The sequence below is a fragment of the Lithobates pipiens genome, unplaced genomic scaffold, assembly GCF_037356315.1.
Source record: "Lithobates pipiens isolate NorthernLeopardFrog02 unplaced genomic scaffold, aLitPip1_a1.2 Scaffold_3, whole genome shotgun sequence".
Classification (NCBI taxonomy): Eukaryota; Metazoa; Chordata; class Amphibia; order Anura; family Ranidae; genus Lithobates; species Lithobates pipiens.
In genome coordinates this window covers 220,532,576-220,556,544 of record NW_027507790.1, presented here as the reverse complement: position 1 = coordinate 220,556,544, position 23,969 = coordinate 220,532,576, and the positions used below count along the sequence as shown (strand labels likewise).

The following is a 23,969-nucleotide window of genomic DNA, read 5'->3' as shown; positions in this document are numbered from 1 at the left end:
CGTTAGAAATGGGTCGACTGCCCAGCGCCTGGAGTTGCATGTTGAGGGCCTCAGGCGTTGCTCTCGTCTGGTGTTGGCAGGGGCCCAGGCACAGTTTCTGGTCATGGTGTCGATCAGGGTTTAACACACCAACAGATTTGTCAGAAAACCTCACACTGAGCCGCCCCGGGTGTCAGTGGTAAAGCAGCGTTATTTTCAGCAACGCTTCAGTTGTCGCAACAGCACTAGCAGACAAAAAGGGGTTAAATCCACTACAAAATGCCAATGCAGTGGCGTTTTGCCAACGTTATTGTGGCGCTGCCCCATTGTTTTCAATAGGAAGGAGCAGTGGAAGTGCAGGAGCAGTGTATTCACCGCTCCTCCACCGCTGCAAAGACTTTGGTTCATTTTTAGATTGAAAATGAGAGCCATCTTAAATTTATACATAAACACAACCAAAACGAATGTGACTGCTTTTATTTCCTGCCTTGCAGGGACACAAAACCGCCATATCCACCCTAAGGGTCCGATCAGGTCTGCCTGAAAAACTGACAGGCGAACCTGATCAGACAGCCCATGTGAAAGGGGCCTTTTTGACCCAATATCTCGTATTTAAGAGGACCGGTCATGCTTTTTTCATTTCTTTTAATAGGAATAAAAGTGACTTTTTTTCAACGGAACAGTGAAAAAAATAAATAAGTTAAGAAAAATTTTTTTTTAAACGTGCCCCATTCCCACACAGCTCGCGTGCAGAAGCGACTGCATACGTGAGTAGCGCCGCATATGAAAATGGTGTTTAAACCACACATGAGGTATCGCCGCCGCAATTGGTAGAACAAAAGCAATAATTCTAGCCCTAGACCTCTAACTCAAAACATGCAACCTGTAGAATTTTTTTAAACGTCGCCTATGGAGACTTTAAAGTGTACAAGTTTGTCGCCATTCCACGAGCGCACGCAATTTTGAAGCGTGACATGTTGGGTATCAATTTACTCGGCGCAACATCTTTCACATAAAAAAAATAAATAAAAAAATTGGACTAACTTATTTTTTTAAAGTATGTTTTCCCAAAAAAGTGTGCTTTCAAGTCCACTGCGCAAATATGGTGTGACAACGTATTACAACAATGGCCATTTTATTCTCTAGGGTGTTAGAACCCCCAAAAACATTTTTTATCCCAAGTAAAGGGAAGGAGATGGGCGGGCAGTAAAAACAGGCAAGGGAAGCTCCATTAGCATTGCTGTATGTCATACCAACACCCACCACAAGAGGGCGCAAGATTCCAGAAGGAACCCTAGGACTAACGAAGGCCGCAAAGCCACGGCCTCAATTACCGGCCAGCGCAATCACACCAGGGGGTTGAGCGTGGAGACAGGATACGCCAGCTGTGCCGCGCTAGGTCGCCAATTCTAGTCACAAATGAGACCTGGCGCCCAGGGTTTGTCCAGCCCTGCTTTACTTTTTTTCCTGAAAGGAAACACACACACACACACTATGGGGCACTATACTACAAAAAACTTCCACAAATGCAGGCCATTGATAACCAAGATTTGTTAATTTGCGCACACACACACACACACACACTTATTCTCCCCCCCCCCCCCCCCAACATTCATGCAAGACCATGTTGCAAAAATGAATACACCCCAATGAAAGTCTTAGGAGCAAAGTAAAATTGTAGACAACAAAATCCTATAATGCAACTACAGGCAAGTCTAAAACCGTATGTAAATAAACAGATCAGACCGTGAGAATGTGTCATAACATACAGAACACGCACTACACGTAGATCAATGCACATTACTCCGATAACAGCCGGAAATATCAGCTCATCTGCAGCTTAAAAAGTGCAGACAGAGGCTCGGCTGATCAATAAAAAAAAAAAAAAAAAAAACTTTGAACATAAAGGCCAGAGTATCCATTAACATTTATTACATCTAAGCACTGATGTGGAAGTGATAACACTGCAGAGTAGAAGAATGCACTGTTCTGTAGAGACTCCCATGGAGAGAAGTAATGAGGACTTTGGAATAGCTTTCGCTCTACATCTCGATAACCACAACAAATCTAGGACAGACCTACAAGCGTGTAATCACTCAGGGCCCCAACATTTAAACAGTAAAATGGTCTCAGACTCTTTGGTGGCACTTCTCAGACCTTCTAGGTTAGTTCTTCTCAACTCCTGTCCTCGGGACCCACTGGGCACTTAAACTCCCCTTATGCCCAGACCAATTTTCAGCGCTGTCACTCTTTGGATGACAATTGGTCATGCAACACTAACCAAATTACATTTTTTAGCATTTGACAGCTTTTTAGTGTTATTTAACCACCACTGGGTTTTTCTTTTGCTAAAATAAAAAAGACAAAAATAATCAGGTTTCATAGTTTATTATAAAATTTTGCAAACAGGTAATTTTTCTCCTTCATCGATAGGCACAGATAAGGCAGCACTGTTTGGGACAGATAATTGGGCACTGATGGGCTGGCGGCTGCCCAATTGGGACCAATGTCCCTCTGACAGCCGCCAGTGATCGGCTTTTTTCTCTCCTCGTGCTATCCGTGTGAGAAAAAAAAAAAAAAGCCGTCTCTCTTTACATCACATGATCAGCTGTCATTGGCTGACAGCTGATCATGTGGCAAGTGATCGGGATCAACCCCCTTACTCCAATCCATGATCCATAGTGTCTTAGATTTGCTGATCAGAGCAGCGCCCTGCACGGGCCACGCAGGCCGCTCGAGCTCGGAAGTCTATTGACGTCCTCCCAAATTAGGTCCGAGCTGTAGTAATCATTCGGCCAAAATCCGGCCTGTTAGTGGGGCCGGAAGAGTTGAGAACCACTGTTCTAGGTGGCGATGAAGCCAAGCTGACCCAGCTAGCCACACACCACAACATTTAACAATCCAAAGCTGTCAATGGCCACCAAGGTTTCAGCACTGAACTAAATAATGACAGGGACAAGGTTTAATTTGCCAAGGTCAGGGCTTAGAACTGATATGAACAAATCTCAACACCTACACAGCCTGGAATCCAGGGGCTCCACTGCTTGTAGATGAACAAATGTTCTTGTAGGTACCCCCAAGGCGCCTGGACCTTAAAGTCATTCTAAACGCTGAACGATTTTTACTTCATAAATTCTATGCATCCACTAATACTTACCTAAACCAGGTCCTGATCCAGCGATGTGCATGAGAGCAGAGGCTCTCCCAGGTCTCTCCTTGCCAATTGGCTGAGATAGGCTCCTGCTGCTGTCAATCACAGCCAGTGAGGAGGTAGCAGGGAGTGGGGCTGAGCCACGTATTGTCTTATGGACACAGAACTGGGATTGAGAGCAAGCAGGAGTGCCCCCATAGCAAACAGCTGGTCCTATTAGGATCGCTCATGCCCTTGCCAAGTAGTGTGGCTGGATAGTTTACCCACCATGCTGCTAGCAAAGAGACGGAATGGTTAGTGACAGTGCTGGTCTCGAGCAGCAAGGCACTGGAACTTATATGTACACAGGACCAATTGCATTTGATCTCCCAGGGAATTACACTTATAAATGTTGGAAGAATAATAATAAATTATTAATTTGATTAGAAATCCCTATAATGAAGAGCATATAGTCCAAGAATCTTCCTCACATCCCATTACAAAAAGAAATGATCATAGCTTGGTGCCATCTAATGGGCAAGTGTCATTTGTGGTCACACTATAGGGGCTTCATTTTTCTACTCGGTAATCCGTACCAAGAAAGGTTTTAGGAAAACAAATTTCTCGGGCCAATTGGTCATAAATTTAATAAAAACTTATTAAACTCACATGTATACAGAGGATTTAAGAGCTTTTCAATATAAAATCAAGCTGCAGTGAAGTCCCCCCAGATGACGTCTGTTCATGACGAAACGCGTCGGGACTTCACTGCAGCTTGATTTTATATTGAAAAGCGCTTAAATCCTCTGTATACATGTGAGTTTAATAAGTTTTTATTAAATTATTTTTATGGAAAAAAAACGGAATTACACTATTGTAGTCCCTGCTTCTCTTTATATATGCTCAATTATCCATGCGGACTCATATGGGTGGAGACATGTCATCTTTGTGAACGAGATAAGCTATACTTGAGATCCCTCCAGAAAAGTGCAACACCGAAGGAGTTTACATATATCCACAAGCTTATGTGATCCTCCAAATATAAAATTTGGGTAGGATCCACCAAGTCTGGTAAGCGTCCATTTCGTTTTGGTGGAGGGACTTCACGTGGTGACTGCACGGTCTTTTTAAGGAGGAGGTGTAGGATCGTTTACATTTAATCGTGTCATTCACGGAAATTTCAGAGACTTTTTCTACCTGTTCCACATTTTTTCACTTTTCATTCTTTGGACATTTGTTTTTTGCTCTATAATTGCATACTGCAAAGTGTGCATGGTGTGGGTATTAGTTCACATTGATAGTGTTTATTGAATATATGCACCTGTTATATTGGCACTAAATATACCATAATTTTCTATAATAAGCGCTACACTTTTCTATAATATTTACTATGTCACATCTTTATACCTTGATGTTGTGTTAGCTGCTGTTTGTATATTGTTCACATATTTGAATAGCGCAGTGTTTTTGTCTTTCCAATTGGTCATAAATACAATTATCCTTCAAGAGGCGGCTCAAGGTGAAAGATATACCGTGTGAATTTGCCTACAAGGAATACGCGATAAACACTTTATTACACTGAGCAGTAAGGAACAAGGTCTCTTTATTCTCTACAAGACCTACTTTGTATTATTCAGCTTTTTGTTTTAAACATTCTTATTTCACTTCAATACATCTTTCCCAAACCACCAACATGAACGTTCACAATAAATCCCAAATCACTGCCCTGCCATTTCCATGAAAACTTTGAACTTCACCTTCACATTTCTAGGATACCTTCAGGCTTTCGAAGCACAAGAGTTAATATGTAGCAAAAACTGTATATTAATAAGCTAAAGCTTCCTTAGTCCTTTCTGGTACTAGCCTCTATTGGTTACAATGCTAAGCTGCTGGGACTGAACTGAACATTACCAACTAAACCATGAATGGGTGACAACAATGCACCATTGATCAGATGTGTGCCCATAGAGCCCCAACTGTTTCTTCAGAGACAAACAGCCATAAATACAATTCCCCTCCCAATACCAGTCATACTAAAATGGACAAAGGTTTGTGAACACCATGACACCTTCCTGTGTTTGTAGACATTCCTCCAAATCGTTCATTTCAGGTGGTTCCAACGAAAGGTAGTTATGGCATACAAAGACATTTTAGACAACTGCTTCCAACCTTGTGCCAGGTCTGGTACACACCATGAGTCCCCCCCCACCACCCCATCTGACCCAGCAGTTTGATAGCTCAGGTTGAATCTGCTGTACGAACAACCCAATGTTAGTACAGCAAGCCCCCCTGCTGCGCTGTTGTATTCCAACAGCCCCACAATAACACTTGGGTGAATGCTCTCAGCCATTGTAGGGGTAAAGGTCAGGTGTCAAACTTAGAACAAAGCCTAGTGCACTCGTAGTTTTCATTCAACCAGCAGGCTGAAAGAAAACTGAAGAGCTCAGGAGGAGTCTGTAACAAAAATGTCCCACACTCCACTTGAGTGCTTTAGTCATGCAACGCTTCCTCACAGTCTGAATATATAGATATTCTAACCTCGGACAACCAGTAAACAAGACAATACTCATTTGGTCGCTGAACATGGACTGAACTATTTGAGACAGCAGGTTGACAATACAAACTAGAAACCCAACATGAGCTAGTTGTCTAATCATTTACCCAGACAAGGTAACTCCGATATGACTTTTCAGTAGGGATGCACCGAAATTTCAGCAGCTGAAACATATCGGCTGAAAATGAATTCACGCCGATAATGGTGCCAAAAAATGGGGCAGGGCATGCTGGACAGGGCCGTGCCACCCATCACAGGGGTGTCATTCTGGAGTGCCCGTCCATACTCTCTCCTCCCATGCTGCAGGCAGGCTGTGGGGTCCCCGTGTAATGTCCCCCTCTCCCTGAGCAGTGGCTGCATATGGATCCTCAGCCGATGTGCAAATCGGCTGTGCAGGAGCTCAGTCACACTGTTTACTATGAAAGTGAAAGCAAGGGAGAGATGTCTAGCAGTGTGCCGTGCTCTCTGCCTCCCTCTACAGTGCAGTACCCAGCATGGAGATTGAAGGCACAGAGCTGCAGCTGACAATTTAAAAAAAAAGGATGTCTCTTTATATGTGCGTGGTATGTGGGTGTTTTAACTGCTAGCTGACCAGCCGCCGCAGTTGTACTGCGGCAGCATGGCTCGGCTGCGCGAATCACCATTATGGTACGTCGGTAGCATAAACGTTGACTAGGGGGTGCTTACCCACCGCCAGAGGCGTGCGCCCCCCCAAAGCTGATGCAAGTGCCCAGCGGTCTCAATCGCCCAGGGCACACGGAGAACCTGCAGTTTCCAGTTCTCCGAGCAGTGAAGTGACAGATTGTTCATACAGAGTATGAACAGCGATCCGTTAGTTTCCCTGTACAGTCCCATCCCCCTTCAGTTAGAACACTCCACAGGATACATATTAGCCCCTTCACTGCCCCCTAGTGTAAACCCCTTCACTGCCAGTGACATTTTTACAGTAATCAATGCAATTTTAATCACACTGATCGCTGTATTAATGCCAATGGTCCCAAAAACATGTCAAAATTGTCCGATGTGTCCGCCATGTCGCAGTCAAAAAAAAAAAAAAAAAAAAAAAAAAAAAGCCATAAAACTATCCCCTATTTTGTAGATGCTTTAACTGTTGCGCAAACCAATATATGCTTATTGCAATTTTACCAAAAATATGTAGAGGAATACGTATCGGCCTAAAGTGAGGAAAAAAAATTTTTTTTTTTTTTTTTTTATACATTTTCTTGGGATATTTATTATAGCAAAAAAAAAAAAAAAAAAAAAGTTTCTCCAAATTGTTGCTTTTGTTTATAGCGCAAAAATAAAAACCACAGAGGTAATCAAATACCACCAAAAGAAACCTCTATTGCTGGGGAAAAGCAAAAAAAAAAAAACATTTTTTGTTTGGGAGCCACGTTGCACGACCACATAATTGTCAGTTAAAGTGACGCTGTGCCAAATTGCAAAAAGTGGTCTGGTCTTTGGCCAGCCAAATGGTCCGAGGTTTAGGTGGTTAATGAATTGTGAGGAAGAGGCAGGCTGCATGACGGGCACTGGTAGACTGCACTGATCTCCTGTACCATGTCTGACCATCTCCTGTATAAAAATATTTAAACAGTCAGCATCTGCCGTTTTGGTATCGGTTTTCAGCCTAGTGTATTTTTCATTTTCGGTATTGGTTTCGGCACCAAAAAACCCATTCAGCGCATTCCCTACCTTTCAGGGTAGACTTGCCATCTCCTCACTCCCAACTTACAATACACATAAGTAGAAACACATCCCAATTGTTTGCTAGGAGGCAAAAGGTGTGTTAATGAGCACAATAAACTATTGGGTGAAAGACCCGGGCTTTCCAGGTCTCATTAATCAGCATTCCTTTCACATACATCTTGAATCTCAAGCTGGCAGAGACCATCATGGCCCCCTTAATGTCCTTTTGATTTACATAACAGAATATTTTCCTAAACGCTTGTAGCTACCTCACATGTTAGGTTAGCATTGGCCCCTCCAAAAGCCTCTGTCCCGGGTGAGTGTCATAGCCGCTGTACTAAGCAATGTTAGTACAGTGATCTCCACTGAGCCATTGTGTGCTGACAGGGGGACAGCCCCCCCCACAAGAACACATGGGTCAGCGATCTCAGCCATTGGCTGGAAGCACTGAATAGATGCCAAACTTTTTTGGGTCATGCCCATTTGACAGCTGCCAGCCGAATGGCCAGCTTCCATCAGACCAGCTGCTGTACACAGGTCGAATGTAGGACGTTTTCAATTGAACTGGCAAATTCCACCCGATATTCATCCCATATCTAATTGGAGTCTGGCCCATCTGATAAGCAGGGATCGGTCTGCTGACCCCTGAAGAACAAAGCAGGAGGATGACTGGTTCATGTCCACTGTTTATTTAGAGCAACGCGGACTAACGGGCATATATGGACTCCGCTGTCTGTTTACACCCAACTGCACTTCGGTCCAATCTGCCTGGCAAAGGGAGAGGGATCCTCTTCAGTATTGTTTTTTTTTTCAATAGATTGGATTAGAGGTAGGCGAGTGTAATGGACAAGTCCATTTACACTGATCTATAGGGGTGAATGGAAAACTATATACAAGTTAGGTTCCTTTCACACAAATGGTCCAATTAGGTCCTCCCGTCAGCTTTTCATCCGGATCTGATTGGACCCTTTGTGTGGAAGTGGCCCAATGTGTGTATACAGTTCTCTTTAATCTCCTCAGCACACCAATGTGGCATTTTTAACCTTTCGCTCTCACACAGCAAACATACAGTATAACATTCCCCCCCGCCTTCTAATCCTTGCCTCGGGCTTGGTAGAATGGTAAATCATTACCGTTATGCATAGCAGCTGCTGGGCACAGCGGTAGGATTAACGTAACCAACTCAGATCTACTGTCAAGACAAGCCACCAGTATCACTGCGCACCGCCATGAAGTGCGACCCAGGAGCCTTTTTTTTACAGTTTAGCATAAAATGGAAACTGTTATAACCCCTTAGTATTTTATGGATATGTACCTCACCTAAGCTGAGTTTTCAGTCTTAAAAAGGGCAACTCCACATTAGTGGAGAAGACAAACAAAAAAAACAAAAAAAAAAAAAAAAAATCATACAATTACAACCAGGGTGGATTTGATCTAAATCACTAGTAAAAAGGATTTAAAGCATAATTTTTCAAGTGGTTGTAAACCCTTGCAGACCACTTTTTACTACAGGTAAGCCTATAAAAGCTTACCTGTAGCTACCTGGATATCACCTAAACCTGCAGTTTAGGAGATGTCGGCACATACTGATACAGGGAGATGTCATCGGTACATGCGCACCGAAGCAATGCAGTTACCTGCGGCTCCTCCACAGGAGTGATGTCATCGCAGCTCAAGCCAATCACAGCACCGGAGCACACGATACCCAGAAGTAACTCTGGGGGTGATGACGCCAGCCGGAGCGATGTACAGGGGCTTCGATCCAAGGTGAGCATTTCATAATGAGCTAGTATGCTATGCATACTAGCTCATTATGCCTGTGTCTTGCAAGTTTGTTTTTGTGGGTTTACAACCACTTTAACCTGTTACCATCCACCCACCATCATATGACGTCATGGACTGAGCAGGGATATCTGAATGATCCCTGTAGCTACAGACATTCAGATTGCCTTTTTTCAGCTGGAGATTCCCTGCACCACAAGAACAATCATAGCGGCTGTTCTGCTGCTCGATTGTTCTTACGTCAGGCGAGAGGGGACATCCCCTCCCCCTTCTGGTGCTTCTACCGACTCACCACTGCGATCGATGAGTTGGAGAACGGATCTGCCAGCCCCTGATGTTGATCATAGAGATTGTCGGCAGTCCAGTCGCTCGCCGGAGTCTCTATGATCAGAGGTGGGCACGATGTTATGACGTCACGCCAGGTCTATGCATTAAAAAAATAAAAAAATAAAGTCGTTGCCTTGGCTAGGAAGCCGTGATCAGTTTATTTTTTTCAGGCTTCCCAGCCTAGTTGTGAGGTGTGGGGTCTTGACCCCATATCTCACTGTAAAGACCTGTCATGTCATATCCCTATTAAAAAAAAAAGTGAGGTTGACATTCCCTGTAATACAAATAAAAGTAAATCAATTGCCCCCCCTTCAAAAAAAAAAAAAAGCAGAAAACTAAAAAGTATAACAAAAAAAATAAAAATATGTGTGCTTGCACTCAGTTGCAAACGCCTACGCAAGTCCCACCCACATAGGAAAACTGGGCAGGTATAGACAAGGGAGCGAGAGCAATAATTTTGTCCATAGACCCCCTCTAACTGAAAACATGTAACCAGTATAAAAAAATTCAAGCGTCGCCTATGGGGATTTTTAAGTACTGAACTTTGGCACCATTCCACGAGTGTGTGCAAATACTGTGCGAGATAAAAAGTTTCAACAACCGCCATTGTATTCTCTAGGGTCTTTGCAAAAAAAAAAAAAAAAAAAACAAAAAAAAAAAAAAAAAAAAACATACAATGTTTTAAGGTTCTATGCAATTTTCTAGCAAAGAAAGAAAAGGTAGGAGAGAAATGTCAGAATTGGCCTGGGTGGCAAGTTGTTAAAGAGCAACTGTCATTTGTCCCACAGTGGCTCCTTCTAAGCCCTTGTACACACGGTCGGAGAATCCGTTGGAATGTGTCCTATCAGACCGTTTTGTCGGATAATCCAACTGTGTGTGGTATGCATCGGACTGTTTCCGTCGGAATATCCGTCGGACCAAATTTTCCAACTTGCTGGAAATATTTTGACAAACTGGTCCGGTCGGACATACTCCGATCATGTGTAGAGAATTCTGATCGGACAAAGTGCCACGCATGCTCAGATCAAATTCCTACATCAAAGCCATTGGCTACTAGCCTGAATGTAGTCCCATCGTAACAAAATTATGTCATCACGTTCTGAACGATCAGATTTTCTGACAACTTTGTCCGACCGTGTGTATACAAAATCCGACGGACAAAATCCGACCGTGTGTACAAGGGCTAACACTCACTTTAATGGGACGGTTGGTAATGCAGCAGTGACAAGGTGAGTGGATGCCCGCTAACGGGCACTGCCATGACGGATCTGAAATGACAGGTGCTCTTTAAACGCAATGACCTATTTTTGCTGGTAGTTAGACGATCATTTGCAAACAAAAATGAAGGTTTCCCATTTAGAATAAGCTGTCAGGTTAGTAAAACTGCGATATCAGAATCGATTCAATCATACAGTTTGTAGTGTACATAGATTTGAAAAACAATGAGATGACGGAATACTCCTGAACTATTTATTTTATCTCATGGTTACTGTGAGATTGTGTGACTGCATCAATGCAGTGCATGTTATCTCAGCTTGCATTCATTGAATGATTTTACCAAAAATTTAATTACAGAATATACAGCCTCGTGCTACATAACTAAGCGCCATTTCATACCGAATAAACTAAATTATTAATGTATCTTTATATTTATATTCACCCTGACAAGTTATATTGTGATGTAATATTTAATATTCACTTTCCTTTTTAATCTGCAGCTCTGTAATTTTCTGTAAATACAATGCAATCTGGCAACCTGGAGGTGTTCTGTACACAGAATGTGTATAGAACACCTCCCAGATAATTTCTCGCTTGTGCGATTGGCTCATTGATTATGCCAGTATTCTGCACCAAGATACAAAATCAGATTTCAGGCATCCCCTGCAACACAAAATGTCATTTTTGGAGAGATACTCCCAATATGAAAATCTCATCTAAAGGGTTGCAGGTACAGCAGCTGGTTATTAACCACTTAAGGACCGCCTCACACAGATGTACATCGGCAGAGTGGCAAAGCTGGGCACAAGCATGTACAGGTAGGTTGCCCTTTAAGAGCTAAGCCGTGGGTTGCGCGCGCTGCACTCACGACTTGGTCCTAAGCTCCGTGACCGTGGGACTCCATCGCCGCCGGTGTCCCACGATTGGCTCACAGAGCTGAACGGGGACAGGCAAGTGTAAACAAACCTCGTGCTTCCTAGTGAGCTTGTCACTGATCATCGTTCCAAATGACAGGGAACAGACTATCAGTGATGTCACACCAAGCCACACCCCCCCCCCACAGGGGGAAAAAACCCCACACTAGGTCACACTTAACCCCTTCACTGCCATTTTTTTAATCGCACTGATCACTGTATTAATGCCAATGGTCCCAAAAATATGTCAAAATTGTCTGACGTGTAAGACATAATGTCGCAGTCAAAAAAAAAAAAAAAAAAAAAAAAGCTGATCGCCACCATTACTAGAATTTTTTATTTTTATTTTTTTAAACAAATGCCATAAAACTATCCCCTATTTTGTAGACGCAATAACTTTTTTTCACAAGCCAAACACTTAATGCCATTCTTTTACAAATAAAACCCGCAGGGGTGATCAAATACCACGTTGCAATACCACGCAATTGTCAGTTAAAGCGACGCAGTGCCGAACCACAAAAAGGGGCTTGGTCCTTTAGCTGCAAAATGGTCCAGGGCTTAAGTGGTTAAAAAAACACTCCCATTAGACTCACTTTCCGCACATGACAGGGATTTCTTCAGAACAAAAAAGGTAGAAATCTGCAACTAAGTTTGTCAAAATGCTTGTAAATGTACGTAGATCACCCGGAGGGGAATGTTTTTTCCCTCAACAAAAGTGGAGTTACTCTTTAAAGAGACAGCTTTTCATTAATATCCCACGAGTGTAAAAACTACAAACTGACAGCCGCAAAGCCTGCCGGACCTTGTATTTTTCCATGCACAGAGCCCCGTCAATCAGTGAAGCAGTCGGACGGACCGAGACCCACTCAGCCACTTTTTTTTTTTAAATTGCGACAGCCAACGGGGAGGAAGAACCCCACTTTTTTTAATCACCACTTTTCACTTCCACTGAAGGGCTTGTGTTGCTGGGAAGATTGTGCCTGCTTGCAGAGATCATTCACCCTTCCCTGACAAGTTCATTGGTCTGCAGTTGACTTTCTGACCCGTATTTCAGGTTGTAAGCTGCATCAACCTGTTTTAAGCTGCTCTGGCCTACTCAATTCACAGGGAGAGAAGCTGATTGAAATAAAAGCTCGTCAACATAGGCCAGTGATGGCGAACCTTGGCACCCCAGATGTTTTGAAACTACATTTCCCATGATGCTCCACTACACTGAAGAGTGCATGAGCATCATGGGAAATGTAGTTCCAAAAACATCTGGGGTGCCGAGGTTCGCCATCACTGACATAGGCCCTTAAAGTGATTTTAAAGCTTTATTTTTAAACATGTTATACTTACCTCTGTGGAGTTGGTTTTGCACAGAGCACTCCAGATACCCCTCAACCAGCAGCTTGCTACAGGGGGTCACCCAAGCCAAGCCGTGTATCCAAACATGGAGCCTGGACAGACACCTCTCCCAATTGGCTGACTGCCACAGGAGCCAATCAGGAGGGGTGTACTGGATGACTGAGCGGGAACAATCATGGACATTGCTGGAGCTCAGGTTGGAGGGGGGGGGTGGGGGGGCAGCTACAGTTTTATATTAAAGGTGTTGTAAAGCTTTGTTTTTTCAAAGTAGGTTCCTTTAAGCTAGTGCATTGTTGGTTCACTTATCTTTTCCTTAGATTTCCCTGTCTGAATTTCCCACTTCCCGTTTCTCCTCAGTAAGCTTCACACCATCATCCGAGCGGTGTTTAGTCAGCCAGAACAGCTTACCGAGGAGGAACAGGAAGTGAGAAATTCAGAAAGAAAATAATATATTTTTTTTATTATTATAGGTTCCTTTAAGCTAGTGCATTGTTGGTTCACTTGCCTTTTTTCCTTCGCTCTTTTTTTCCCCCCTTCTAAATGAGCGAAGGAAAAAAAAGGCAAGTGAACAATGCACTAGCTTAACCACTTGCCGCCCGCCCTATAGCAAATAGACGGCGGCAAAGTGGTTTCATAACCCTGACCGGACGTCATATGACGTGATCAGGATTATGAGCCGCTGCGCGCCCCCGGGGGCGCGCATCGCGGTGATCGTTGTTGCGGGGTGTCAGTCTGACACCCGGCAACTACGATCTCGGTAAAGAGTCTCCGACGGAGACTCTTTACCATGTGATCAGCCGTGTCCAATCACGGCTGATCACAGTGTAAATAGGAAAAGCCGGTGATCGGCTTTTCCTCACTCACGTCTGTCAGACGCGAGTAGAGGAGAGCCGATCAGCTGCTCCTCTGACAGGGGGGGTCTGTGCTGATCGATTATCAGCACAGCCCCCCACCCCCCCCCCCCCCCCGAGGATGCCCACACTGGACCACCAGGGACGCCACCAGACCACCAGGGATGCCAAGGACAAGGTATGCCACCCTAGACCACCAGGGATGCCAATCAGTGCCCACAATGGATGCCAATCAGTGCCCACAATGGGCATCACTGATTGGCATGCATTATTGATTGGCACTGATTGGCATCCATTAGTACAATATATTATAATACAATGCCGCCTATCAGGTCCCATCGGTGCCACCTCATCGGTGAAGGAGAAAACTTACTTATTTGCAAAGTTTTGAAACAAACAATTTCAAAATTTTCGGTATTTTTTTAGCAAAAAATAAAAACCGTAGAGGTGATCAAATACCACCAAAAGAAAGCTCTATTTGTGGGGAAAAAATGATAAAAATTTCATTTGGGTACAGCGTAGCATGACCGCGCAATTGTCATTCAAAGTGCGACAGCACTGAAAGCTCAAAATTGGTCTGGGCAGGAAGGTGTTTAAGTGCCCTGTATTGAAGTGGTTAAAGGAACCTATAAAAAAAAAAAAAAAAAAAAAAAAAAAAAAAAAAAAAAAATTTTTAAATAAAGGGAACCTTTACAACCCCTTTAATGCACAGAATGCATTAAGATAAAAAGCCTTCTGCCTTTACAACTCCTTTAAATACTTTTAAAAAATTCCGTGTCAGTTGAGGTAAGACAGATCTCCAAACTACAGTTTACAAAGTTGTGTCTAAGAAATCAAAATCAATTTCTACCGAGTAGGAAGCAGAAAGGAGCAAGCAGAGAAAATACCACAAGGAGGAGCATTTGCTATACCATTAGCCAGAAAACATTCACTGGTACCATATAAAACTTACAAACCAGGTGACTCATCTCTATGACCAGGTTATCAATCTTGGTCTAATTATATTAGTACCTATGACTAAGAAAAAGCACACCCCTTTATCCAAAATGTATACCCTACCATGTTACATGTGACTACCAGCCTGTTCCACACAATCTACTCCCACACTTTGGTAGAAGAAAACCTCCCTTTACAACTACTAAAAAGTCAACAGCTACAAATACTGTACTTATCTGTCCAGGGATCCAGAGCTGTACTCACGCCATTCCTTCACTGCTCTCAAAAGTTCCTTGGTGCCATCTCTGGTGCTGGGTGTAAGAAGCCAGCATGACTGCTTGCAGCTTCACAGCCAACTCCCAACTATGCAAGTGTGAGCCGTGCTGCCCTGATGCCTCTCGGGGCCTGTGATGTGTCCCAGATGGTTACAGGCGGGGCGCAGTGGAATCACCCAGGTGATGTCAGTAGAAATGGGGAGCCGATATGTAAAAAGTAGGTAACACCCCCCCCCCCCCCCCCCAAGAAAAAATTAAAAAAAGCTTTCCAAAAGAAGAAGCTGGGAGGAGGAAGAGCAGAACTTTCATTTTTTCAGTGCAGCTCAGCTTTAAAAATGACCAGGACTCAGGAAGCTTTATCCTTTAATGGTATGACAAGTCAGTTTTGATAGATATAGCACTTCAAGCGGGATTCCACCCTAAAGTGGAACCTCCGCTGATCAGATCCCTCCCTTCTGCATAGTCCTAGCCCATCCTATCTAGACTGCCTCGGAACATGCTGATTGTGCAAAAAAAATTAAAATTCTTGTAAATTTCCCTCTGGATCAAACAATCCAAACATCATAAAAAATAAATGCCAACACGTCATCTAAGGACTGGTAAGTGGCAATTTTGGTTTTGGGGCACTGCCAACATGCATTTCTTAACCTCCAGACTATGAATCGGAATGTTCAGCTGACTGCACAGCCCTGCTCATGGACCTTCTGTCCAATCCTGATGTCAATTGGACTGTGCATGACCATCACTATAACTAAAAACAATGAAAAAGGGTTTCCATTTGGCCGCTGGCATTCTATTTTCAGAACACCATGACTGGACAGTCCTACTTGTATGTCCATTCATTAGAAAAACCTGTCACCCGAATTCACCACTTTCTGAAAAGACATCTCTCAGTCAGATGGAACATTCAGGCCCGCCTGCTCTACACTCCTATGACACAACAAATCAGTCTTAAGGCACAACATGGCATTTATATACAAAAAAATTCTTGCATTGTTATAGCCAAAACAAGCATGCTCACTACAAGGACGTTTACTGTACACCTCACTCAGAACATTTTTTAGTTTCTAATCGCATACAAAGAGCTACTGCCAGGTTTGTTTTGTTTTTTTTGTACGATTTTGGTGTGGGTAGATTTCTGCTGTGTCACTCCCCTCCAGCCTGTGTCTTAGGTTAACAGGAAGGTGAAGCCTCCATGAATCTTCATGTAATATCCAGCTCCCATTGAGTTTAGCTGTTTAAGGGTCACTGAGGAAAAAGGAAGGAGTGGGGTGTCATTTATCACTGGGTATACACCCACACATGTGTGACTATAGTCACATGGGCTGCTCAGATAGGGAGGAAATGCTCAGCATAGAAACTCACTGAAAAATGAACATGTGCAGAGCTGCCAACACTGACCTGCAAAATCCCCAACTGCAGGGTGGACAGGAGGCGGAAGAGCAGTAGGATCAACCAGGTTTTTTTGCAGAATACAGAAAACTAATCTCAGTGACTGAGTATGAATAGCATTTAATACATCATTTGATAGTTTATGTTGTGGGTTTATTGACAGCTTAACAGAAAGTGTACCTTTGCCCTACATGTGGAAGTGTAAAAGCTGAATTTCTGGTTCTAAAACCTTAAAGTGGTGTTCCGTCAAAAAATAAATAAACCATTTAAAAGGCAGCAGCTACACATACTGCAGATGCTGGCTTTCAATAAAATCGGACACTTGCCTGTCCTGGAGTCCCGTGATGTTGGCACTGCATCCAACCATTGCAGGTAAGGGAACCCAGCAGTGTAGCCTTGCGGCATCACGCCGGGCACCTCTACTATGCATGCACGAGGCCCCGCTTCTCTCCTACTGGCCCGGTGACAGGGAGAGGTGGTCATGTCACAGGCCGCAGCCCAGACTCCTGGAAGTGGGAACAGGATACCCATTATTAAAAAAAGGTGAGAAGAGCTTCTGTGCTGCTGATGTTCACAAGTGCAGTGACTCCTGCTGCTGTCCGTCTCCTCAATGGACAGACTAATAGTAGCGGGAGAGATTGCTAATAAAATCCAGTAACATGGGAGAGGGTGACTGGGCCGAGTCCCCCTGTGTCAATGGACACAGCAGAACTCAAGGGCAACCACACTTGGGTGTCCCCAGGGAAAGCTGCTTTCCCCAAGGACACTTGATAAAGAGGGGCCTGGAGCAGCGGAATGGGACCGCAGAAGAGGACCTAGGCTGCTCTGTGCAACCAAAAAAAAAAAAAAAAAGGGAGGAAGGCATTGCACAGCCAGAATTAGGTGTGTGTCAGTCTTCAGGGGAGGGAGAAAAAAAAAAAAAAAACACTTTACACCATCAATCTATTCCCCCCCAATAGCAACTAATGATATAAATCCACTGTGTACACCAAATGCCTTTGCAAACCTAGTTATTACCTTGTAAAAATAGCTGTATTAAATTGTACAGAGCCTGTGAGCAGAGCTGTGGGAGGGACCATTCCTTCTAACACAGAGGCAATATTCCTGCCACTGACCAGACACTAGGGAGCGCTGGAGCATTCTTTTTCCCAAAGACCATAGACGGAGCCCAACATCATGCAAGTCAATTCCCGAGTCCAGGTTGACCTGGACCTGCCCCAGCCTGTGTCTAGACAGTGAAAAGCAGCGAGCTCACCTGTCACTTTCTCCCCGCATCAACATGTCTGACAGCAAATACTGATTGGCTCCTTGTGCTGCTTTCTCACACCCAAGCCCTGCTGTACAGCTGCAAGAGGCCAGGACATATTCAGGTACTTATCCTGCTTGTATTTAACATCTAATTATGTATAAAAGATCTGCAGTAACCGGTCTGTGTAGAATGCAATTCCTATATTCATTTACACATTGTATGTCAATTTGTAGCCTACTCTTATAACATTAATTATCTTAAATTAGAACTGCAGACAAAACGTTCCAATTTTATATGGCATAAGGTAGGGTTATAACCCCTGTCACATTTTTGTTGCCATCTGTGTTCTATGTCAGAGATTCCCCTGCACTTCCTGTCCCATAGCCAAACAAAGTGAGGAAATTCCTGCAAATTAAGGGAATTCCCTGGGGACCCCCAGGTCTCCAAAACGAGGGTCCCCATTGAAAGATTTCCACTATTACTTTTCTGGGGACAACCCAAATTTTGGGATGTTCACCTTCAATGATAATGGTAAACAGAACAAATAGGGTAAAACTCCCCATTGGACAGACCGAAAAAAACAAAAACAAACTACCTTTAGTTCTACTTTAAAATGTGTAAACTTACTTTGTGATCACTATGCTCAGTGGGCAAGCACTGCTGTGTCACATTTCAGAGTCTGCCTGAGGAGTCAGTACAGGAGTCAACGTTTGCAGGCAGCAAGGTACCATGGGATATGTAGTCCTTAGAAATGAGAAGATGCCAAGCATGATGCAAATCCAGGAAGTTGTGGAAAGATGGCCAGTAGACAAGCAGAACTCACAATATGAAAGATAAAAGCTTACTTGGAAAATTATATTGTGAAAAATAACTTGTTTGTATTTCTATGATTCTGTTAGAATATGAGGACTACACTGACCAGATTTTCTTTTAAATTGTCTTATCGGACCTAAAGTTCAGTTTTAACTAAGGGTGCAACGGATCATCACCAATTCGTGATCTGAACAGGTCAACCTGTTTGGATCAGCGCAATCCGCGGTGCGCTCCACTGCCTCAGCCTTATGAAAGACCGCGGCTTTGGCCTAGCTCCAGAGTGGCGGCCATCTTGGTACACCTGGTGGCCGTTTACAATGTGATCGCTCCCCTCCACTGTACAGATCAGTACACCGAGGGGAGAGAGGAACCAGCGTCATGACACCAGTTCCTCTCTCCCCTCTGTACAGTGGAGGGAAGAGCCCAGATGGAAGCAGTGCTGTGGGCTGGATCTGTAGTGCCCACAGCCCTGCTCTGTGACAATTGCAGCCACACCCTGCAATACTCTGCGATACCCAGCCATACCCATCCATACTCTGTACCCATACATGCGGATATTACAGTGGGGAGATTGTGGATATCATAGTGGGGACTATATGGTGGTGGAATTTTCACAGGTTTTTGCAAATTAAATTATTATTTGCTGATCTGAAAAATGATCCGATCCGTGACACTGATCCGATTTTTTGATCCGTTGCACCCCTAGCTTTAACCAAGTAAGGTTTAGATTTAGGTGGCGGTGCGCACGTTCATGGCACAGGTAGGAGTGGCAGCAGACAGAAGAGCCTGGCGTCAGTCTTATCTGAGAAGGAGAAGGACAGAGATCAGCCAACATAAGAAAAAACCTTGACGACCGGTCAGAGCTGGGAGTGTCAGGTGAGACAATTGTTGCTGGAAACAGAAAAAAAAAAAAACACCTTGTACCAAAGGTACGGTGAGGGACCCCTTAGTTTCATTAATAGACAGATAAAACCAGTATAAAAAAAGTATACATTTTATTATAAAATATCAGTATACATGCACAACTACATAAAGCATAAAAGTCATATCCACTACCTAAAATGAATACAACTGTATGGATTAGTCACCATCCTGGTACAAAGAGGACTGGCAGCGATCAGTGGTGTATACAGCATCTTACATGAAAGTCCCTCTTCAGATGTTTTATGTAATGTTAATAATTCAGTTGGGTATAGAGTTTATGGCAAACAATTCACATTGAGCATATATCTGAAGGAATTGATTGTCAGAAATTAAATAAAAAAAAAAAAAAAAAAAAAAAACTCATTGATCGTTAAGGCATACATCCTCCAAATCCACCAGGCAGCACCGAGGCTTGCTTCACTACGAGGACTCAAAAATGGTGGCGCATAGTACAATCAGCCACCAAGGCTGGACCAATACTGCTTAAGAGTAAGGATGAGCTCCGTGTTCGCAGAGCTCCGTGTTCGCAGAGCTCCGTGTTCGCAGAGCTCCGTGTTCGCAGAGCTCCGTGTTCGCAGAGCTCCGTGTTCGCAGAGCTCCGTGTTCGCAGAGCTCCCCAGGAAGTCGGCACTGCGCTAATCGCAGGCAGTGAGACATTTCCTGATCTCTGTAGCCATGCACTGGGACAATGTCTCACTGCCTGTGATTAGCGCAGTGCCGACTTCCTGGCGGGCTGTGTGAACACGCCAGAGCTCATCCTTACAAGAGTGGAATGTGCTTTCTCATAACCTCCCGCTCCATTGTCGCTGGAAGCAGACACTCATGGGACGTCTAGAAGTGCGTTCAGCTCATTCATAGACTTATATTCAGAATCAATCCAGTTAGTGACTGCCACTACAATGAAGATCTGAGTGGGTTATTTTAAAGCTGAACTCTGGGTAGATATAAAAATACAGAAATAATTAAAGTGGTCGTAAACCCATCTGGGGGGGGGGGGAGCAACCTGCAAGGCAAAGGCATAATGAGCTAGTATGCGTAGCATACTAGCTCATTATGAATAACTTACCGGAGAACGAAGCCCCCAAAGCGGTCCTCCATCTTCATGTCTGCTGCTGCCATGGATCCCGGAGTGACTTCCGGGTCTCGCTCCCCCGGCGCTGTGATTCGCCAGAGCAGCGATTACGTCACTCCAGCGCAGCTGACACTCGCGGCATATCGCCGTAATCTGCGGCCTGCCCAATGCACCGCTGTCTACGGCGCGTGGCTGTCTTTTTGTAGATATCTCCTAAGCCGTGTAGGTTTAGGAGATATTTCTTGGACCTACAGGTAAGCCTTAATCTAGGCTTACCTGTAGGTCAAAGTGGTTTGTAAGGGTTTACAACCACTTTAAATACAGCTCTGCATTCACTAATGGATCAAATTTATATTTAAACCAGTTCCTACCCAGACTATAGCCAAAAGACAGCTACAGTGTGGCCTTACAATCCTGGGAAGGCTTACATGGGCATCCTTCCATGCTTTCACTGCCCCCTACAGAGATGGCTGATCACAGATCAGGGTAAAGAGCCAATCACAGAGGCCCTTTATCACATGACTGGCTGACAGCTGATCACAGGATGTAAACAGAAGCAGATTTGATTTTTTTTTTCCCTCACGCTGACAGCAAGAGGAGAAAAGAAAGCCGGTCACCGACTTCTGCTAAAGGACCATCAGTCCCAACACTGCCTTATCTGCAAAGAAAAAAAAAAAATATGACCCGTTTTTCTCTAAATTTTCAGTCTTTTTGTTTAGCAAAAAAATATATCTCAGTGGTGATTAAATACCACCAAAAGAAAGCTCTATATTTATGAAAAAAATTATACAGCTTTCATGTGGGTACAGTGTTGCATGACCGCACAATTGTCATCCAAATTGAGACAGTGCTGAAAGCTGGCCTGGACAGGAAGGGGGTAAAAGTTCCCAGTAGGCAAGTAGTTATTCTGAACTCCATGAAGAGCAAAACCCGCCCCTGTAGTAGGAAGCTGTCCCCCACAGCAACCAATCATAGCCCTGCTGCCTGCGCCATGCCAGCCAATAAAAGAGGCAGTGGAACCAGGACAGCGTAGGAGCCCTCCCCTCTAGCCAACACCCACCTCATCCAAGGCAAACTCATTGATCGGGGGATGAGCAATGGAACCCTGGTTAAACACAATGTAATGCCCACAAATCGGGCTTCTATTAGGGAGGAGGCTGAACAGACTAAAGGGATTTTCTTCACCCTGCAATACCATTTCATTGGAGAAGCCGATACAACATTTAGACATGGGACTGTATGGACCTATATGGAATGCTTAGGAGACCTCTACACCCAAGCAGTGTGAGCAGCTGAATGTGACCACGTATCAGCTTCTTGTATCCCCTATTACAGCAGAGCTCAGACTTCACAATAAAAAGACAGTACAGCTACAAGTTAGAATAGGGCGCAGACAGCCAGGTCTCCAAACTTCAGATGGGGCTGTGTGGTAGACTGAATGGACAAACGAATCCTTGGGCAGGTAAAGCCGCTCCCACCATGTACCCATTACATGTATGCAATGGTCTGCCTGGAGATCAGATTTCTCTGCAGAAAAATCCCATCCACATCCCATTATAGCGTGGTGGCAATGTTACCTGGAGCTCTGCATTTATTGTGACATTCACCTGTGGGAACACCGCCACTCCCCCACAGCAACATACGGTCATTCACCCATGGCAACACAATATGCCACTCACCTGTGGCAATGTAAACCAATGGCAACACACTGCGGCACTCACCTTTAACAGTTTCACTCATGGTAACAGTCCCATAGGAAGTCATTCATCTATGACAGCGGTTCTCAACCTCAGTCCTCAAGGACCCCCAACAGCCATGTTTTGGGAACTTCCCTTAGATAAAATAGCTCTGATCAATATGTCACTGACATGGATGTAAACCCAATTCATGAAATCTGAGCTGGGCACATATATCTGCAGTGTTTTCTAATCTCTCTCCAAAGCCACATGTCCCTTAGCTGTCTCCTGCTCCATTCTTCTGTTATCAGCCTGATAACTCCTGACAAATTCTCCATCACATGATAAAAGGAACTGGAGGTTTGTGTTGGGGGGGGATGCTATAAAAAGATTAGCAACTATTAAAGATCAGCTTTGAAAGTCTCTAGCTATGAGGAGAGGGGGTGTGTGCCTTTCCTCCAATCAGCTGTCTTGGCTGTAAGCCCAAACTTCACTGCAGTGTTAAACAGGAAGAACAAAAAAAAACCTAACAGAATGTGCACTTTCTAAACAGTATATAAAGATGAAGACAGCAGATATACAAGTAAAACTTATGTAGGGAGATTTGTTTCATCCCTGTGTATCTTCTGAGGCTGTTCACTTCACTGGGTATATGTGAGGGATTCCACTTTAAATCAGCTGTGCAACATAAAAGAAAACCTTAAAACACGGCCTGTTGGGGGCACTCAAGGACAGAGATTGAGAACGACTGATCGGCAACACCCCGCCACGGCAAGTTTAACCAATAGCGACACACTGTTGCACTCACCCATAGCACTCTGTTGAGTCACATCTACCTGTAACTCATCCATCACAGCGGTCACCCATAGCAACACACCATCACATACACCCATGGTAACACACTAAAGCTCACTCACCCATGGCAACACCACTCATTGGGGCAATGTTAACCAACAGCAACACAGCGTGGCACTCACTCATAGCAGTCAAGTCACATTCACCAGTGACACTTACCTTTACAGCGTTCGCCCACAGCAACACTGGTACTCACCCACTGCAACTGTCACCTGTGGCAACACGGCACTCATCCGGGGCAAGGTCAACCAAAAGCAACACACCGTGGCAACAGAGTCACATTCACCCATAGCAACACGCCATTTCAGTCACCTATAGCAACACCTAGGATCACACATGGCAACCTTCACCCATGGCAATACACTGACAATCACCCATGTCAACGTTAACCAAAGGCAACACCCCCCACGTCTATACAGTGGCATTCACCCAGGACAACATTCACCTGTGGCTGCACACGGCCATTGTAATACTCGGGCACTCTTGTATGGTGGCACTGAGCCATGGCACTAGTCACGTCCCCCCTCCCCATAGCGGGGTTTGCCACCCCCGGTCTCCTCCCTCAGCAGCCACTCACCCTTCACCTTGCCGAACGTGCCCACCCCGAGCGTGTCCCCCAGGATGTAGTGGCCGATCTTCATCCTTCCGTCAAGATGCTTCTGTTTATCGGCCGCCATCTTCCTGTGGAAACTGAGCCTGCGCATTGCGCGTTCCAGACACAGGCGGGGAGGGAAGGCGGGTGCGCGCACGTCCTGTCACAGCCAGCGGCTCGCAGCGGAAAGGTGCAGACAGAGATAAGGAAAAGGAGGAGGAGCTGAGAGCGCCCAGGAAATTTATCAGCCGCCAAGGAGCAGCTGGTTGGCTATGGGCAGGCAGGGGGCGGGGTTACACCGCTCTGCTCACTTTAGTAAACACAGCCTACATGTGGCGGGGTGTGAGGGAGGGGGGATGGGCGGGGCATAAAGTCACATGTCAACTCATCCATC

At 44.6% G+C, this 23,969-nt stretch overlaps 1 protein-coding gene across 1 annotated transcript in view; it reads right to left on the bottom strand.

Moving 5' to 3' along the window:
* The window catches only part of PRKAA1 (protein kinase AMP-activated catalytic subunit alpha 1), a 69,455-nt gene extending 45,732 nt beyond the window's left edge, over window positions 1-23,723 (bottom strand). Inside the window, 1 exon segment of the mRNA XM_077462810.1 lies at window positions 23,561-23,723. Coding sequence (XP_077318936.1) covers window positions 23,561-23,687 — 127 coding nt within the window. The 5' untranslated portion in view covers window positions 23,688-23,723.
* Window positions 23,724-23,969: the final 246 nt, after the last annotated feature.